General features: G+C 36.5%; 1 protein-coding gene and 1 long non-coding RNA gene across 2 annotated transcripts; both read right to left on the bottom strand.

Annotated features, from left to right (window-relative positions):
* Positions 1–1,078: 1,078 nt before the first annotated feature.
* Positions 1,079–4,583, bottom strand: LOC148904670 (uncharacterized). The gene is made up of 2 exons (XR_016118864.1): positions 2,928–4,583; positions 1,079–2,738 (listed from the first exon to the last, which is right to left on the bottom strand). It is a non-coding gene; the product is annotated as an uncharacterized LOC148904670 (long non-coding RNA).
* A 1,105-nt stretch (positions 4,584–5,688) lies between these two features.
* LOC148904669 (uncharacterized) lies at positions 5,689–17,231 on the bottom strand. Its single transcript, XM_089025228.1, has 3 exons — positions 17,038–17,231; positions 10,854–11,829; positions 5,689–10,157 (listed from the first exon to the last, which is right to left on the bottom strand). Exons 1-3 carry the CDS (start codon positions 17,095–17,097, stop codon positions 9,844–9,846), a joined length of 1,350 nt encoding a protein of 449 aa, XP_088881354.1. The 5' UTR covers positions 17,098–17,231; the 3' UTR covers positions 5,689–9,843.
* Positions 17,232–18,764: the final 1,533 nt, after the last annotated feature.

Raw genomic sequence — 18,764 nt, 5'->3', positions numbered from 1 at the left:
ACACGGCATTAAAAGTTGAAAAACATTGCATATTTTGGCACTACACGGGCTTACCCATAAAATCCCGCCTCGATACTGGGAGTTCTAAGAAGCATGGGAAAAAAATCTCCATGTTAGCCCACAGAACAATTTTTCGACTTCAATCTCCGACCCCTCTAGTAAATGTAGGTCTTCTAGTTTATGCGAACTCGCTGCGCCCGATCTCCTTCTAGATTCAACCAAGTTTATCTCTTCTACAAAAGTTGATCGGCTTTAATATTAAATTATTTACCATATATGGTAAATAGTTTAATATTAACTCGCAACAATCTTCGCGCATGACATCTTACATACATTGCTAATTCGGGCATTTGAAACAGCCGTGCCCTAAACGAAGCAGCACACAGGTTTTAATCACAGGCAGCCCAAACAAGGTTCCTGTGTATGGTTTATAAAGGGAATGTATGGGAGTTATGATAAAGTTATGACAATAAAATGTTTCACTCAACAATTTGCCTCAAAACTTGCTGCAGTCGTTGCTTTTACTTTGTTCAGTTTTCTGACGACGTTTCAGCGCGATTTGAGGCCGTTTATTTGTTTTTTTTTAAAAATCCGCTCTTCTCTACCTAAATAATGGGAAGGCTGGAGACTTAGCACCCGATATCGACTACATCACGCTAGAAAATCCAAAAAAAATCTCTCTCTCTCCCCTTGAACCGCAATAAAAATACAACATGTCAAAGGAACGATAATTTCTCTATCATAACATGTATTCTGAATGCCACCACGCCAAATATTTCCACAAAAATCCTGGCTTAAAGTCGAATATTTGATTTCTTCTACAGCGTGTGATCGATGGTGTTCAAACGGCCGTTGTAAAGCGTGAGCGGGTCACGTTACATACTGCATTCTGATTGGCAACAAACCCAAGTCTGTCGGGAAGGGGAATTTGTTTCGAGCTTGGTATCACGTTCGGCCAATCAGAATGCAGTATGTAACGTGACCTGTAATCCTGTGATCCTGTAGGGAAAAAAATCTTAAAACGGGCTAAATTCAAAAAGTAACCACGCAGAGCGAAAGAAGTGCTATTTCTCAATGATCGGGTAAAATTTCGAGGCTTTATTTCATGTTTCAATGATTTTATTGAAATTTTTGATGAATCTCCATACATTTCCTTATAGCAGGACACCACAGAAACCAAGCTTGGGCTACCTGTGGTAAAACTGGATTCTTTTTTTTTTTTTTATGTGAGAAGCAAAACGTGATACGTCATGCCGTAACACCGAAATGGCTTTCCATGAGAATGGTTATTGTAACCTCTGATTGACTAGCGACATCAGCAAGACACAAGCATAAACATAAGGATCACAACGGTTCCGTTTTCTTATGCTTGGGCTTATATGTCACTGAATTTCACAGTGAGGACATACACTCTCGTATGCTTGTGCTTATGCTTATGGACTAGCGAGGACCGAAACCGGTTTTACTGTACCGGATGCAAAGGAATTTGCAACGAATGCATTTTCCTAGAGGTATATTGCTTCATATTGTGAAACTTCTATACACCACGTAATATTGATACTAGTTTAATACTAGTGCAGGACTGAACATGAGAAAGTTTCGGGGTCATGAATGATCTCTAAATATAGTCGCGAATGAAAAATGATGCCAGAATTCTGCTTTACAATTACCGGATGATGCAAAAGTATGCGAACATTTCTTCATACGCTCGGAATTCTTTTACTAGTAAAACTGTAGCGGAATGTAAATAAAAACGGTTTATTGATAAGCTTTTTCAATTTCAAAAATAACTAAGAACTAACGTTCCACGTTCCCCCACCCCTCCCCCTTCCTTTTTTCGCTTGACTGAAGGTTTTTTTTAAGGTCGCAATTTTCTTGATACCGTATTAAAATAATTTAAAATTGTCATATATTAGTATCCCTGCGGATCGAATTCCCTCACGTACGCGTGAAAACCTGTTTGAGCACTGGCCTAATCTTGTAAATCTGCATTCCTCGCATTCTTTACATTTCAGTTGGAAGTCGAACTCAGAAAAGCTTTCTAGTCTCTCGTATTCCTTGGCGTTTTCTCGTCAAGATTATGCTTGCGTACTTCTCTTGTCGCCCGCACAAAGATCGCATATTTATCAAGTTCCATAATTTGCGAATTCTGGTACCGTATTATTAGATATACAGTCGATCCCAAAAACGTTGTCCAAGTGAAAAGAGGTTTATAGGACAATAAATGTCACGTGTGCCATTAAATATTCAGTTTTACGCGCGTGGATTTTTTAATTAGCATACTGATGCAAAAGTAAATTACAGTATTGAAAACTGAATCTGAAAGGAGAATGGTATACCAACATTTGTTTTATGCAAAAGCATACCAGGAGATAGCCGCTAATCTGTTTGTAAGTCCTAAAACGGTCAAACGGAAATAGCGTGGAAAATATTCAATACAACTGGCTCTGCTTTTAGTGCCCAAACATTATGCAGAACGGTCCACAGGCTTGGATTCACGCGCAAGAAGGTATGGTACGTGCAGATTGGTTTGCTCATTACTCATTACTCAGTCTTGCAGAACGTTCTCCAGGGGTGGATCCAGGGTTTGGACATGAGTAGTTTACTCTGACAGACCAAGCAATTTATACCCAACCCACCATACCCCTATTAGTTATAAACTACCTAAAAGGATACATCTAGCATAGCATGCTGTCTGCAGTCAAGATCCTTGCACAGATTTATCTCAGTTGAAGAATCTAGCACATCAAAGGACATCATGTGAAAAAATGACATCAAAAGTATTAGTATGTAAAAGTACAATGCAAAATATATGCTATTAAAGGAAAAGTGGCATGGCAGCAAATTGAATACTTTATGAAAAATAGAGAACATACAGTCACAATATCATACATGTACTAGCAAATTATACAAAATGAATACATTACCTTATTTAGATTGAGGTGTTCCACTAGATGAGTTCATTGCTGAGTTCAGTTGAGAATATGTAAAGGCCATTCAAGCTTAATTAAAACCCAGTGAATAATATTATAGATTTCAGAAAAGAATAAGTTTTTTAAAATATTCCACCTTGTTCCTGTACTGTTCCCCATCAGTTTAAGGATTAAAAATCAGATAATTATTAATCCAGATGGAACATAACTCACAAGTACTCTAAGAACACTGGTGGTCAAAAAAATATTATATAAAATATTACTGTAAGATATCTCCATTCTCATTCGTCTAGGATTTAAAGTAGCAAATAAATCTATTATTTCCTCAAGATCTAAGTCCACGTCTCTGTGGGAATGCATCAGTGCCAGTTTATTCATTCTGTCTTGGGCCATAGTATTTCTTAAGTAGTTCTTAAGATTACGGAGGGTTGAAATGGACCTGAAAGTTTCCTGATAGACTAGCATTTGTTGGGTCATCATCGCGTTGACCCCGGAGAGCTATGTTGTTTCGCCCACAGAAAATTATCGTTTCAAACAAAGACTTAAGGACCGTCCTATTTCTATCGATTTGCTGTTGAACAATATTATTCAACTGCTGATCTACTGGGACCGCTTGCTGCCTCATTGTTTTCAAAAAATTATCCATGGCAATTACAGCAAAATTGTGCATCTCACATTTACCGCTGGCGTGTTTTGTAAGTCTCGAAGCCGCTGTAGTCCAACATGTGAGTGGGTACTTCAACAACTTGTCTAATTTATGAGCATTTCTACCAGATTCTACTCCAAACAAAACACAGGGAAAACAAAATGCTCCATCGAGATATTTAGAGTATGCAAGGCAGGGATATCTTCTAAGCCATTCAAAGACAAACTTACGAGGCTTTCTATTTTCTATTGACACTGGGAAATCAAAAATCTCACCTGGTTTCCACACATTCTCAATGAACCCCAGCTTATCTTGTGGTGATGAAGAGCCAATTTCTTTAAAGTACAAGCCAATGTCGAAAGGAGAACAGTCCTCTCTCCTGCAAATCGGGTAGCCACGCATTGTAGAATATTAAATCCTTCGTTCAAACTACACTGAGCAAGTCTATGACTCTAATCATAAGAACGAAAGAGACCCAACGGGGGTAGGCCTAGCTTTTTATAGTTTTGCTGGTAGTTTATGAGGTAGTTTGCAAAGTAGATAGCCAATCAGAAAAGGGCTTGAGTGGTTTCCAAAACAATCAATGTGTTTCCAGCCAATCAGAGAAGTCTTTGAGTAGTTTACGATCATCACACCGGCCTAGCTCTACAACTACGCACGCTCACTCCCTGAGGTTCTATTTGACAAAGGCTGTTTTCCGATCGTTTTCCGATAGCATTCCGATGCGTACCGACGGAGATATCCGAAACCCGAAATTTTTTGCGGGAATCGGTAAGAAATCGGCAGAAATGACGAGTTACTCATTTTTGTTTGACTTTTCTTTTTAAAGAAAAATAATTAACTGAATAATTAAAATAATTAACTGAAAAACAAACAAGTGAGTTGTTTCTAGTAGTTCCTAGAATAATGTAATACACATATTTTGTCATTATTTAGAAAGAAGTGTGTAGCTTTGAAAAAAATTGAGTAGTTTACGGAAATCACGTAAACTACCCTGGATCCACCCCTGTTCTCTAAGTCTGGTAAGGCTTTCACTAGCTCAGAACGTAGCTCTGAAACGGTCTCTAACACTGGAAAATTGGGTAAACTTCTTATAACGTAGCTAGACTTCTTCTTGGAGTCCAAAACCCGAACTTCTAAAGTCGAAAGAACTTGTTTTGAATTACCCGCCGTCGACATTTTCTGCCACGCATGTGATGCAGGACGTTCAGATTCCTATTTCCACACGCGCGTAAAACTGAATATTTAATGGCACACGTGACATTTATTGTCCTATAAACCTCTTTTCACTTGGACAACGTTTTTGGGATCGACTGTATGTCATATACTAGTCTTTTAATTTCATGGTTGAGATTAGGGCAACACATGGCTTTTAGTATTGAGAAGTTTAAAGATTGATGAGAAACTGAAAATGTGCGACGATTAAATTTCAAGGAATCCCTCCCCTCCCCTCCCCTTCTCTCCCCTCCCCTCCCCTCCCCACAAGAGTTTGCTGATAGACACAGAAAAACAAGTATCAAAGTCCTGACCATGCAGTTTTCCAACTTTGGCAATTATTTACATTAAAAAATCAATCCTCTGACAAGAGAAAGAAATTATTTTGCTTTGTCACCAGATTGGAAATTTAAGTGGAGGAACTAAAGTATACTTTTTTATTACTTTTTGCATTGAATGCCATTTTCCAAAATCAAGTTCCTGTATCATTTTAGGGATGAGGGCAAAACAATTGTCATCTCACTGTACCCGATTACCCGGTACCCACAACCTCTTGAAGTGAAATCTTAGATTTTGTCTCTAAATATCTCCAAAACTAAAAGCCAAATCACAGAAATGAATGGACTGTCTGTCTGCATGTATGCTAAAAAAACATATTTGTGTATAGAAATTGCCACTACAGACCCACAGTATCGAGCATTTGAACAGGTCTCTGAGGGGGGAAAGGGTATCTACTGGTACCCACCACCTTAATTCATAAAATAGGGTCCCTATTCTGTAACATTGGTTTGACCTCGTCGCCAAAACCCATTTTTCCCGATCTAGATTAATCCCAGTCCCATTCTAAAAAAAATCCCATTCTCTCATTTTCCCATTCTAAAAATACAAGACATCTTCTACATTTTATATTTTACACATTTTATTTTAAATTGATGCATTCTATGTTTTAAGTATGGCATTCATTTTTCATTATTACATAGTACATTTTTCATGTTACTCTACATGAATTCTCCTTTAAATGAAGTCTTTAAACCTGTTTTACAATAATTGTGTATAAGATTCTTATTAGCTAGATGCCCATGTGCAAGCCCATATATTTACAGCATGTTAATAAAATACTAAATATCATCTATATATTAGTTAAAACCCTTTTAAAAATTAAAGCAGCCAATTTTGAGTGGCCTTGTGGTCCGACTCTGTTAAATAATATAGAAGCCAGAATACAATGTTTGAAAAATATGCAGAAATTGAATGAGTTAATTTAATAAACGTGCTCTGCACCTAGCTGATCTAAACTATAATATAATTGATTGATGGTTGGTTATAATATTAGCTGATTATATATGCCTATGAACTATTATTAATATTATTAATATGTACAATATACATGCATCAACATGTGAACATAAACTATGACTACTCGATTTGAAATGAAAACTGACACTCTGGTCCTGATTTCATTTTTTTCCAAGTCATGGCGTCTTGAACACATATGCATCATGTTGACCAGTCCAATTTATGGCTTAGACCAACATGTGAAGCCATTAAAAAATGGAGCACTGCCGTTAATTATTTTTAGCCCTATTGTATATGCATATGACACTAATAAAAAGCTGTTCAGATGATGTCTAGACTACAAAGGTTTCCCTAAGCTGGATTAAAATATTTTAACCAATATTTGAAATTATGTACTAGCTACTGGTAAAAGTAGTAATGGAATCTTATCAGTATGCAATATTCTGCATGTACTGATACAAAAATGAAAACTGACTGCCGGGTCCTGATTTCATTTTTGAAATAATGATTTTGTAGTTTCAGAAATTATCCATACCCTCCCAATGGAGTAATAATATTATTATTACTTATTCTTTTAAAGACCCCCATCCTCTCTACCCCTCTGTGGGGGGAGGGGGTATGGATAATTTCTGGAACCATGAATTTCTTAAAAACCGCAAGTACTACATCATCCAAAATAATAATCCTAACCAATGAAAAAAATCTACTTGTATTACTAGTAATACACAATAATAATGCATAATGTGGTTTAGGATAGCAGTTTCATTATTGGCAGCAAACGGGTATAAAATGTTCTAACTAACCAGTTGATCTACCGAGCGTAAGGTTTGGTACCACTGGTAATAGAAGTAATAGACTCTTGTCAGCATGCAATATTCTGCGTGTACCGATACAAAAATGAAAACTGACTGCCAGGTCCTGATTTCATTTTTATGATGATTATTTCTTAAGATCTGCAAGTACTATATCCTCCAAATATTCTAACCAAAGACAATGTACTTGTACTACCAGTAATACCAGTGCACATAATAATGCATATGTGGTCTAGGGTACAGTTAATTAGAGATATCAGTGAAAAAGTTAACTAACAAAATTGTACAAATAAGTGCAAATATTTGTAGGTCTAAGGTCTACCGAGGCCTACTGAACTTACTAATTTGTGCAAATTTGTTTTCTTACACTACTGGCAGAATTATAAGTAAATTGTGCTAAAAGTAAAACCTTTGACTAGTCAAAATATTTCATAATCATTTAAATAAATGGAGATAGGTTACTCATTATATTAACAGTACTCTAATAATTACCAGCATGACCATTAACACTATATAATACTTGTAATATGTCATTATTCAAAGAGCAACGTACAAATTACTTTACAGTATAATACACTGTGTTGGCATTTATATTTGCCATCATTGTACTCATAGTACTATCACTTAAATGCAGTGTGTACTAATACTATCACTGTGTTGGCATTTATATTTGCCAACATTCACTAAGTGCAGTGTGTACTAGTACTATCACTGTGTTGGCATTTATATTTGCCATCATTCACTAAGTGCAGTGTGTGCTAGTACTATCACTAAGTGCAGTGTGTACTAGTACTATCACTGTATTGGCATTTATATTTGCCAACATTCACTAAGTGCAGTGTGTACTTGTAGTACTATCACTAACAAGTGCAGTGTGTACTAGTACTATCACTGTGTTGGCATTTATATTTGCCAACATTCACTAAGTGCAGTGTGTACTCTTAGTACTATCACTTAGTGCAGTGTGTAGTAATACCATCACTGTGTTGGCATTTATATTTGCCAACATTTACCAAGTGCAGTTTGTACTCTTAGTACTATCACTAAGTGCAGTATGTGCTTGTAGTTAAGTACTACTACGTCCTGTGTGGACATTTTTATTCATACTCATCATTGGAAGAGTGAAAATTGGTTAACCGGCAGTGCTCCCATCATTTTCTCCCAGTGTATTGGGTACTCATCAGTGACAACCACTATGAGGACATAACTGTCTTATATTTAAATGGGTACTCCTTAACGTATCTGCCAATTAAACGATGTGAACATCAATTGAAATTGGTACTCTTTAGTATCTGCCACGTATGTGGACGTAAATTGAAATTGGTACTCTTTAGTATCTGCCACGTATGTGGACGTAAATTGAAATTGGTACTCTTCAATATCTGCCACGTATGTGGACGTAAATTGAAATTGGTACTCTTCAATATCTGCCACGTATGTGGACGTAAATTGATATTGGTACTCTTCAGTATCTGCCACGTATGTGGACGTAAATTGAAATTGGTACTCTTCAATATCTGCCACGTATGTGGACGTAAATTGATATTGGTACTCTTCAGTATCTGCCACGTATGTGGACGTAAATTGAAATTGGTACTCTTCAGTATCTGCCACGTATGTGGACGTTAATTGATATTGGTACTCTTCAGTATCTGCCACGTATGTGGACGTAAATTGAAATTGGTACTCTTCAATATCTGCCACGTATGTGGACATAAATTGATATTGGTACTCTTCAGTATCTGCCACGTATGTGGACGTAAATTGATATTGGTACTCTTCAGTATCTGCCACGTATGTGGACGTAAATTGAAATTGGTACTCTTCAATATCTGCCACGTATGTGGACGTAAATTTGACATCATTACACAGCCCATTGAGTACTTGTCTATACTCCCACTGTGATGAGATTTGCCATCATTCACAGTGCATTACAGGGTACTAATTGTCTGTACTGCAACTGTGCAGATTCATGTCTTTATATTAAACCACACAATATCAAAACTGTTATTGGCATAATAACATTTTGCTTTCTTAGAGAAATTTTTTTTAAGTCTTAAAAATGGACTCTGATCATAATATTAGCTGTTTGCTGCATGAAAAATGCAAGCAAAGGTAAAGCTAATTATTTATGATCAGTCCCTTAGCTATAAAGATCCAATCCAGATGCTGCTCCACTCAACACTGCATTACGATTCTTGTGCACGAGCTGAATCATTTCGGTACAAAGCTTTAAATTATTTGGGACAACAAATGCAGCAGACTGTAAGCTGTCTCTCTTTTCCCCCTAGACTGTGTGAAGTTGGGTTTCTCCCTGTCTTTGATGAGTGGGGAGTGAGGGTGCATTGGCACACAGGAAGATGTAGGTTTCCTAATTTTCCTCTCCCCATTTACCACTTCAAACTCTCCCCTGCTTCTCAGGCATCCAGGACTGGAGCAAAATTTGATTGAATGGGTTTGGAGGGAAATACACTACTATTGCAACACCAATTTCTGATTCAAGGAATTCCAAACATGTGCCAAAAATTGTGCAGGAATGTAATGACAAGTCTTCACATCTTTGGAATAAAGAAATGCAAGCAAATACAGTAATGAATGCAATTTGAATCTAAACAGCTGCAAAAAATCAATCTCAATATGATAAAGTCATATAATAAAATTGGCACTGATTGTGATCAGTGGAGCAGCATCTGGCATGGCTCTAAGACTACATGTGTAGACACAATGTCTTTCCATAAAATCAGAACCGATTGGTCCGAGTGCCAAGCTCTGAGATGGTATGCATCAGTTCTTAAAACTAGACCAACGAGGCTTGAACCAGTTCTAAGAACTGATGCGTACTATTTGAGAACTGGCAGATCTAGCCAATTGGTTCGACTTAATGGAAAGCACCCTAAGTATAACCAGAGTTAGTAGTAATACTCTACTAGTTCTGGTATGATTACTTACAACATTCTGTAAGGATGCAATATATAAGATCATTTCTATCAATAGACTTAAGTGCTTCTAAAAAATATTCAACAGTAAGATGTGGCCTCTCTGCCTCAAGAGATTCAAGCAGGTGATTACCTGGAAGTTTATTTTCTCCATATGAACATGTTATTTGGATTTGTTCAAGTTCCTCATTGTCTACCTTTAAGAAGCCTCCTATTTCTCTCCATCCTTTCAAATCTTTATTGCTTATCTTGAAAGAGATTTTATTCTTCAATCCAAGTGAGAGGTCTTTCAACAGCTGACCACACAGATCAGGAATATCTGGTAAAAATGTAAAGAGATATTTCAATATTTGTCAACAAAACTGTGTACAGTCAGTTCAAAATAAATGTTGCTGTTTAGAAGTCTCAAAAAGCCTTACAAGACTGGACCAAAAGGAGGTAAAGTGAAATAAATAACTATTATTTCATGCTCTGCCATTAATGACACTTATTATACATTTTACTCACTTCTGGTTGGCCAAGAGCCTACAGCCAATCCATGATATCACATGAACTCAACATTATAAATGTATGTATTATCTTTAGGTTTTCCTGCAGATATTACATTCATTATGTCAAGTATAACGGAGATCGAAATACATTTCCAATTTCTTTCAAAGCAGAATTAAATCTTAGTTTAAATCTTATTCTTGGTTTACAAAATGTATAATAAAACAATTATTGAATTTGGTTTTCACATGATATTGTAAAATTATCAAGGCCTCAGCTGTTTTATCCACCTCAGCCTATGGCTTCTGCACGGCTTGGTCTTGATAATTTCAAATATCAGGCTCAATGTCATCCAAAAATTGTTTGATATTTGGTTTGCAAGTTCAAAACTTGTATATGGAAGCAACTCAAACAAAGGATCTTATTCACAAGAAAATGACATGTGGTCTGAAATGGGAAAATAAAGATGGAGAGGTTTATTAATTGTTGCTCCTTTTCAAACTTTACCATACTATAACTTACTTACCAGTGACCTTCTCTAAACCTTCTCCTTGTTGCTCTGTAGGGCTTGAAATAGCAGCATGATGAACATTTTGTGGATCTCGTTCACCAGGCCTTGAAGATCCCTGACCTAAACTTTCCCCTTGTTGCAATGGAAGGTTTGCATTGCTCTGATCTGGACCTATATCTCTTCTTTGTCCATCTGAAGGGACCACAATTATCACTTCTAGCTCTTGTCCTTGTGGCTGCATTGGAGAAGTCTCATCCTGATGTTGTTGATCCATTGGTGAAAGTCCCTTGCATGAGCAGTATAAATGGCAAAAAAAGCTGATTATTTTCTGCCTTTTCTTGAAGCCAATAACTAAGAGGACCAAAGCAAGTAGAGGACCCAAAATAAAAGACATAATTCTGATCCAATTGTTCTTGTGTTCAGCAGTTGGCTTTGGGGTTACGAGTGATGTTCCTATTATTGGGGTAGATTTGGTGACAGGTTCATTTGAACCTGAATCCTCATTGCTGGATGCATTAGAGGATGCTAGTGTTGGCTGTACATGAGTTGATGGTCTTGTTGTGGGTTGAGGACTGGTCTTCTTTTCCTTGCTTGGGGTAATAGGTACTTTTTCACACGCTTCCATGTATTCATCCCACTGATACCCATTCATGCAAGACCCTTCCTTACATATGGCATTATGTGTTGCTGTACATTCTTTTAGCGTATGTTGTCCAACACAAAGACGGCAGGAATGACATGATCCAAAATCATTTTGTTCTGAATATGTCCCTTTTTGGCAGGGTAAGCATTTCATGGTTGTGTTGTTATTCAATTCTTCAGATCCACATTGTGGATGCAGCCCTTGTCCAGGTGGGCAAACCAAGCACTTGATGCAGCTGCAATCACTAGGATTACTATTGCTACACTGAGGCGCTTCATCATATTCACATGAAATTCCATTAGCAAGTTGCAGTGAGTTTAATAAGCATACCATGAAGACCATCAAAACCTGTCATTAAAAAAAAAATAAAAGTTTTTACTTTAAAACAGCAAACATTTTCAAGGCACCTTTTATTCTCTTTCAACTCAATTTATATATTCCACAATTTCAATGTAAAAAAACTTTTTCAACCAATCATCATGTCATTCTCTTGAAAATAGAAAGCTTTGTTCTAGTTGAACACTGTATCCATATGCATATTCATGTGTCTTCTCATGTGAAACGGCAGTTCAACAAAGAAATTATACTCTAAGGAATGACACATGGTCTGAAATGGGAAAACATTTACCCTCAAGGCAAAAGCAGAGGAGGTTGATCAAGTGGCATGTGACCTAGTCGACCAATCACAATCATGATCACAGGCAACAAAAAAAATATCACAAGAATTTCATAGTCGTCGCAAAGAAGCATTACTTTCTCCTCATATTACCTATCATAACCTCATATTTTATAACTGTCACATGGACTAATGGCAGTAATACCTGTACAAGTCACAGATAAGACATATTTCTATGTAAATTTATAACATTACGATGGGCATCGCTTTCACACACTGACACTGAAGGTTACAATATTGTACATCTTTATCACTTGTTAATCTGGTTTTACAATGAATAACACATCTGTATTTATAAATATACTGAAGCTTTCATTCCTAATGATCAAAAATATCGAGGTGAACCTGGTTGAACATCTTACTGTTTTGGAGTTATTTCCCATTATTTATAGACCCGAATAAAGGCAAGCTGATTGATATTTCTAATGGAATTTGGAACAAAGCTTTGCTTATTTTTTTTGGTGAGTAAATGAATATTTTCTGAGTGAAATACATTTATTTCTTTAGTCAAGTACAGTTTCATGACAGTGGGCAAGTTTGGGCAATTTGACAAATAGTGTGACATGCATAACACAACACTGTTTAGTAGTGGAAATAATTGCAGAGCCTGCAACTCTTTTAGAATAACAGGGATAACACCTTTTAAGGAGTCGGGGGAATTAAAGGAAATCATTCTTTTCTGTGAAAGTCGTGGATTTAAAATTAGATTGTGATCAACACACACAGCAATCACATCACCTATTTCGATGTCGTTTTCCAATGCATGGCATGCTATGCCTACTTTATCAGTATTTTCGGAAGCTCAACTAAACTAAATACTCAATGCATGTTGAAACCAGCCCCTCCACTCCCCCCCTTCCAGGTATCCCAGTCTAGCTACCCTGCCCACACAGTCTTGTTTAGCTACTTCCCTCTACCCCAAAGTGAATGTAAGATACAAGTTCCAACAAAACAGTTCTTATAGCAGCTTCTAGTTCACATTTGAATGTAAAATTTCACCCAAAAATTTCCCAGTGTATATGATTTAAATCAAATTATTATTATTTTTTTTTAATTTTAAAAAATCATTTAAAAATATAACTTAATGGTTAAAAAAAATTGTCCTCCAAAAAATAAAAGTATTTTACAAAAATTAGATTGCTCACAGACTAGTAAATTAAAAAGGCCAAATAATAAATTGCATAATTATGGCAGCTGTCAAAAGACAAAAAATTGTGAGCTTTATAGTTAATTCAGAGGTGTGTTTTATGAATGGTAAGACAAGCCAAATTTTCGATTTAGAAGATGAAACCATTTCACCAGTGATGAAAATCATTCCCCATTAGTACTTGGAAAAAAATACATTTGGGGTTACCTCACAAAATATACCAAGGGCCTTTGAATCCAGAGGTAAGTAGTACAACAATGCGTTGCCCATCTTGAAGGATAGAAAAACAAAGACCATTTGATAGCTCTGGCTTTCCAGAGAAATTAAGCCTGATCAATAATCCAATCACAAATCAAGATTTAATCGATGCCTGATTTGTTTGAAAGCTTCAAAACAAATTTGCAATCAAATTTCAAAATCAAATTTCAAAATTTAAATATATCTTCCAACCTGATAGGAACGCATGAGCTTGTTTGTTAGATTGTAAGTGTGTACAGTCAATTCAAAAAACGTTGTTGTCGACCGGCTCAAGCCTACGCGACTGGCCTGAAAGGAATATGGGTAAAAATCACTGAAGCAGTTAAATATTTGTCCTGAATTAATTGTTCCTGCTAGTAATAAGATGATAATGGCGAGAAACAATCCATCAAATGCATGTCTTTGCATTTAGGGAAAGAAAAACAAAGTAGTTATGATTCAGTTCACAATTTCGAAAATATGAAGGCATTAAAAATACATCTCCTTCAACACTTCCCGCTAACCTACAAAGGTTCGTGCTGTAAACCAGGAATAACTAGTCGAAAAAATTACTGCAGTCAACTTGGCTTCAATGATTGCTACCCAGAGTTCCTTTCGGTCCAGTCGTGTAGGCTTGAGTTGGTCAATGACAACATCCTTTGAATTGACTGTATTCTAAACGCCCTTCATAATTTCTTTTAAAGTGCATGTAACATTTATAGGATTGTGATCAATGTTGATTTTCTGTGTGTTGGAGATGAATAAACAAAAAACATTTTTTCGATTGACTAAATATTCTCGGAGATATAACGCCCTAAAGTACGCAGTTTTGCCACACCCCATCGATTTGGACAGGATAAAGGGAAACTGGGACCGAGCAGAGTCTCACTGAGTGGTGACATCACAACAAGAACGAATGTTTTGATAAGAAAAGATTCTTACTAGTTCTTCGGTCAGAATATGAGAAAATGCCGACTAGATGTGTTGTTGCTGGGTGCTAAAACACCCCAGCCAAGCTCTACTTTGTTTTACTTATTGGAAGCCAAGTCTTTCTTCTTGTGATGTCATTCGACGTCAACTAGGTACCAGACCTCACGATCCCGTCCAAATCGATGGGGCGTGGCAAATCTGCGTACTTTAGGGTGTTATATCTCTGAGAATATTTAGTCAATCGAAAATTTTTTTTTTGTTTATTCATCTTCAACACACAGAAAATCAAAATTGATCATAATCCTATAAAGGTTATAGGCACTTTCACAACAAAATTAAAATAAACTGAAAATTTAATAAATTTTAAAAGTTCTAAGTAGAATGATTAAAACTGCTAGATGAATAGCTAAAAACGATTGGATTTCATCTTGAGTAATGGAAGCAAAAAGTCTTCATAAAACTCCAAACCGGTTTAGCAAGTCTGGTCATCATGCAAGTCGATCTAACCGGTTAAAGGGCCACTTGGACGAAAATCGTTCCAAAATTAAAACTCTTTCATTCGAGCTGGAACTTTGCTGAAATAATCTTGAACACATTTAGAACCACTCACTGAAATATCTTTCTAATATTCGAAAGGGAAGGGCCAAAATTTTACGATTTATTTTCGTCCGCCATTAATTTCTTTGTGTCACGGCCAACGAGTCATTATGTACAGCAGTTTTACGCTGTGACGTCATTTACTCACCACCGTCATGTTAGCGTCGTTTTGACTATACATTTCTTGTTAAATCACCTGAAGTTTATTTGATGTTTTAAACGCGTTATCGTGAAAAGAATCTCTAAACAGACTTTTTTTAAACCTTTGATACCTCTTCAAATATAATGGAAACTCCTTTGGACGCTTGCTTTGTCAATCCTGAAGAGTTAGAACCATAAGTTATAATGTATGAAGATGAAGCCGAACTAGAAGAAGAAGAATTGCTTGGGAAGAGGTTTTCATAAAAATTCCTTACGTTCATTTCATTATTTGTATTTGCTACATACTGTCCATGATATAAAGATCTTAAATTTGAAGTTTCAATGTAATCTAATAGTGATTGATGTTATGAATTCTGCGTTGTGATATAAAGATTTGTGACAATATACTTAGATCTATGTGCCGAATAATTTAGAATGTGACCTCGTAATTCTCCTAGCTGATTTATTACAGGACGGTTATTATTTGCTTCAAAATGTTTATTATGCATTGAATAGGTACAAACATACGATTATCTAATATTATCTTTGTAAAAGAACATGTCAAAGGTTTCTTATTTATTACTCGCGCGACAGCGGCGTCTGTCACTCAGCTCGTAGATTTTTCTTTCATTGTGTCGGATGTCTCGCGGACCCAAATTGTGGGGTTGCTCTTTGCCCTTGTATGTAAATATACCTTGAAAAGTTGTTATCCTTAAAATGATTCGAATCCCGAATATCTCAGTCACTTCGCGCGATGGAACCGCTAGAATCTCGTCCATGCGTCCTACTTTGTTGTGATTCTTGGCGTGCCGAGATGTATTGAAATTTTCGAATTATGATTGGCAGTATTATTGAAAGTAAAAAATTTCAGCGCCTAGACATTGTTTGGTCATATAGTAGTTAGGAAACCGAATGAAACATTATATATTTTCTGAATATACCAAATAAACCGAGTTTTACGAACATGGCACATACATTACCCACCAATGTTTTGGTTTGGGTTGAGTAAATGACGTCATAAGTACTCGTGCCAGTCTTCTTGAGCCGAATTCTGTGAGTCAAAGAAATTAATGGCGGACGAAAATAAATCGTAAAATTTTGGCCCTTTCCTTTCGAATATTAGAAAGATATTCCAGTGGGTGGTTCTTAATGTATTCAAGATTATTTCAGCAAAGTTCCAGCTCGAATGAAAAAGTTTTAAATTTGGAACGATTTTCGTCCAAGTGGCCCTTTAAAAAGGTTTTCTCGAAAATTCTCTAACCATTTAACAGCATTCAAAGGAAAGAAAACCATGTTAAAAGCAACAATGATGCCTCAAAAAAACATGCTTTCGGCGAAAAATTCAATTCTGTTCAAAAGATCGGCGATATCATCGAATAAAAAAATTGACACATACCCGCCATCTTGACAGTAAAACTACTGAGATAAATGAATTGGTATCTTATAATTCTGGATCAATTCTTCCCTAAAGTTTACTAAAATCGACTTACAACAGTTTCTTTCTATTACTAACGCCTAAGAATAAGTCTTAAAGCAGCATTCGAACACAAAATTTGACAATTTACCGCATACCGGTCGCCGCCATTTCGATCGTGACTCAGCAAAGTCAAGAACTAAAGACGAACTTTTGAAAAAGCAAAATTTTATCTTAATTCTGGATTGATTCGTCTCTAAAGTTAACCATAACCACCCACAACAGTTTATTAATTGTTAATATAAGTAATTTCTCGAAAGGCTGCCCAAACACAAGGAAAAATCCCCATCCTTCAATGTCAAATGAATCAGCAAAAATTGAGCATTGCAAGAGTATTTTCGGGATATGACTAACCTTCCTAGATCTTGGCGGTCTACACCAGAAAACTCCTCCTTTTTGACAGATCTTCAGCATCTTCAGGTCTTAATAAGTTTCTTTAGGTGTTTTGGTATCAGTAAGATTTAATTTTTTAGAGAGTTTTTCAGTGCCTCTGCGAAGTTTGAGGTGCTTCGAAGAGATCAAAGGAACGTAGGAAAGACGTTTCGGGGATGTACCGTGGTAGTCTTGTCCTATATGACAGACATGACCTCTGACGTCACGCTGTACATGGGGCCAATAATCAGGATGCTTTGCGGCCAACCCGATTATTGGAATCAGAAATCAGGAATTGTACAAGTGTTATTTTAGATTCCTGTTTCAGAAATCAGAAAACTTACTTTTCGGCACTGCCTAGGTATATTGCATAGGCGAAAATACAAGTTTGAAGGAGAGAATCTAGGATTTTGGATTTCCGTTTCCCGAATCAGAAATCGCATTTCTGTTTTCTAAATCACGAATCAGAAATCACAATCTCACTGACATACGACAAAACACCACGTGTAGGGGAGGGGTGACCACTCGAAAATACTCTTACTTCCGGTATCATTATCTGCGCTCTATCACCCCACCCCACCTTCCCCAGAGAGGAATATATGTCACGTGATTACCAACCACATGAAAAAGTTCAAATACTTTTTGTCGCCTTCGTTTGTTACGACTGCTACAGTGGGTGGTGCAATTTAAGAATAGTAGCGATCATGGATAACTGTGATTTAAAATACAAAGCAGAATACAAAACAGTAGCTACGACAAACGTAACACTTTCAGCTTTATATTCAATATTTGGTATTAATTCCGCGTGCCCATGTTGGCTTAGAGATCCCACAGACACTCACATTTTCCCTGACGAGAATGGAGCTTTTCCAACTCTCAAAAGCTGCAGCTTCTACGTCGTGGAGGTGGGAGCTGCAAAACGCACATTGTCAAAAAGTGACTCTTCTGCCGAAAGTTCGGACGATTTTAGGACTGCATATCAAATGGCTACAAGTACCAAAAACAAGAAACAGAAAAAGAGATCCTCTAAGGGAAAAGGTCCCAGAGCTGTTCCCGGAACCCAGCCTAAACCAGGCCCTTCGGGAATCGAGTCCTGGTTTTTTTAAATAACCGTGGGAGAGTTGATAAAACAGAAAATCGTACCGTTGAAAAACATTTTGATTAAATGTTATTCTACAACTACATGTTCAACAGTCAAGGAGGAAATTGGCAGAGAGTTAAACATCAACCCACGTTATATCGCTTTGTATGACAGTGATTACTTAGAAATACAAGACTCCCCAGGAAGAGTAGGTAAGCTCAATATATAGCTAGTTTTCATTGTGATTATTCAAATGCTTATTTTATTGTTTCTAAAGTTATTCCTGGATGCCGTTATTTAGATTTTTTATTCTATGAGATGCAAACATTGCTGCTATCTGAGCAAATCAAACTTTCACCTTAATACTAGTAACTTCAGCGTTGAAATGAAAAGACGTTGTCAATTTCAGGCGTGAGAAGAGTTGTCCCTGATTGGTCAAAACAGTCATTATCTTATTTATGATCTTTTACTAAAATCCCGAGTACCAACATTTAATTAATTCATATGGGATTTGGCGGGAAAATGGTGCTTCTGCGGATATTTATTTATCTAGTATATATATTTCTTATTACAGTTCTTTGTCATTTGTTCTTCTATTTATCATTATTTACTAGCTGAAAAGACATAG

The sequence above is a fragment of the Actinia tenebrosa genome, unplaced genomic scaffold, assembly GCF_029948245.1.
Source record: "Actinia tenebrosa isolate PJP-AT-01 unplaced genomic scaffold, QUT_ActTen_1.0 PGA_scaffold9__36_contigs__length_13948895, whole genome shotgun sequence".
NCBI lineage: Eukaryota > Metazoa > Cnidaria > Anthozoa > Actiniaria > Actiniidae > Actinia > Actinia tenebrosa.
The sequence above is the reverse complement of the archived record's forward strand: the minus strand, read 5'-3'. Positions and strand labels throughout refer to the sequence as shown.

What these genes read in the sequence shown, in the direction of transcription:
- LOC148904669 (XM_089025228.1), bottom strand. Translation starts at nt 17,097, where the DNA reads ATGCTGAAGATCTGTCAAAAAGGAGGAGTTTTCTGGTGTAGACCGCCA. An exon ending in GACCGCCAAGATCTAGGAAG is followed by an intron (nt 11,830 to 17,037) that starts GTTAGTCATATC and finishes TTTTAATGACAG; the next exon opens with GTTTTGATGGTCTTCATGGT. An exon ending in AGGTTTAGAGAAGGTCACTG is followed by an intron (nt 10,158 to 10,853) that starts GTAAGTAAGTTA and finishes CATTTTTACCAG; the next exon opens with ATATTCCTGATCTGTGTGGT.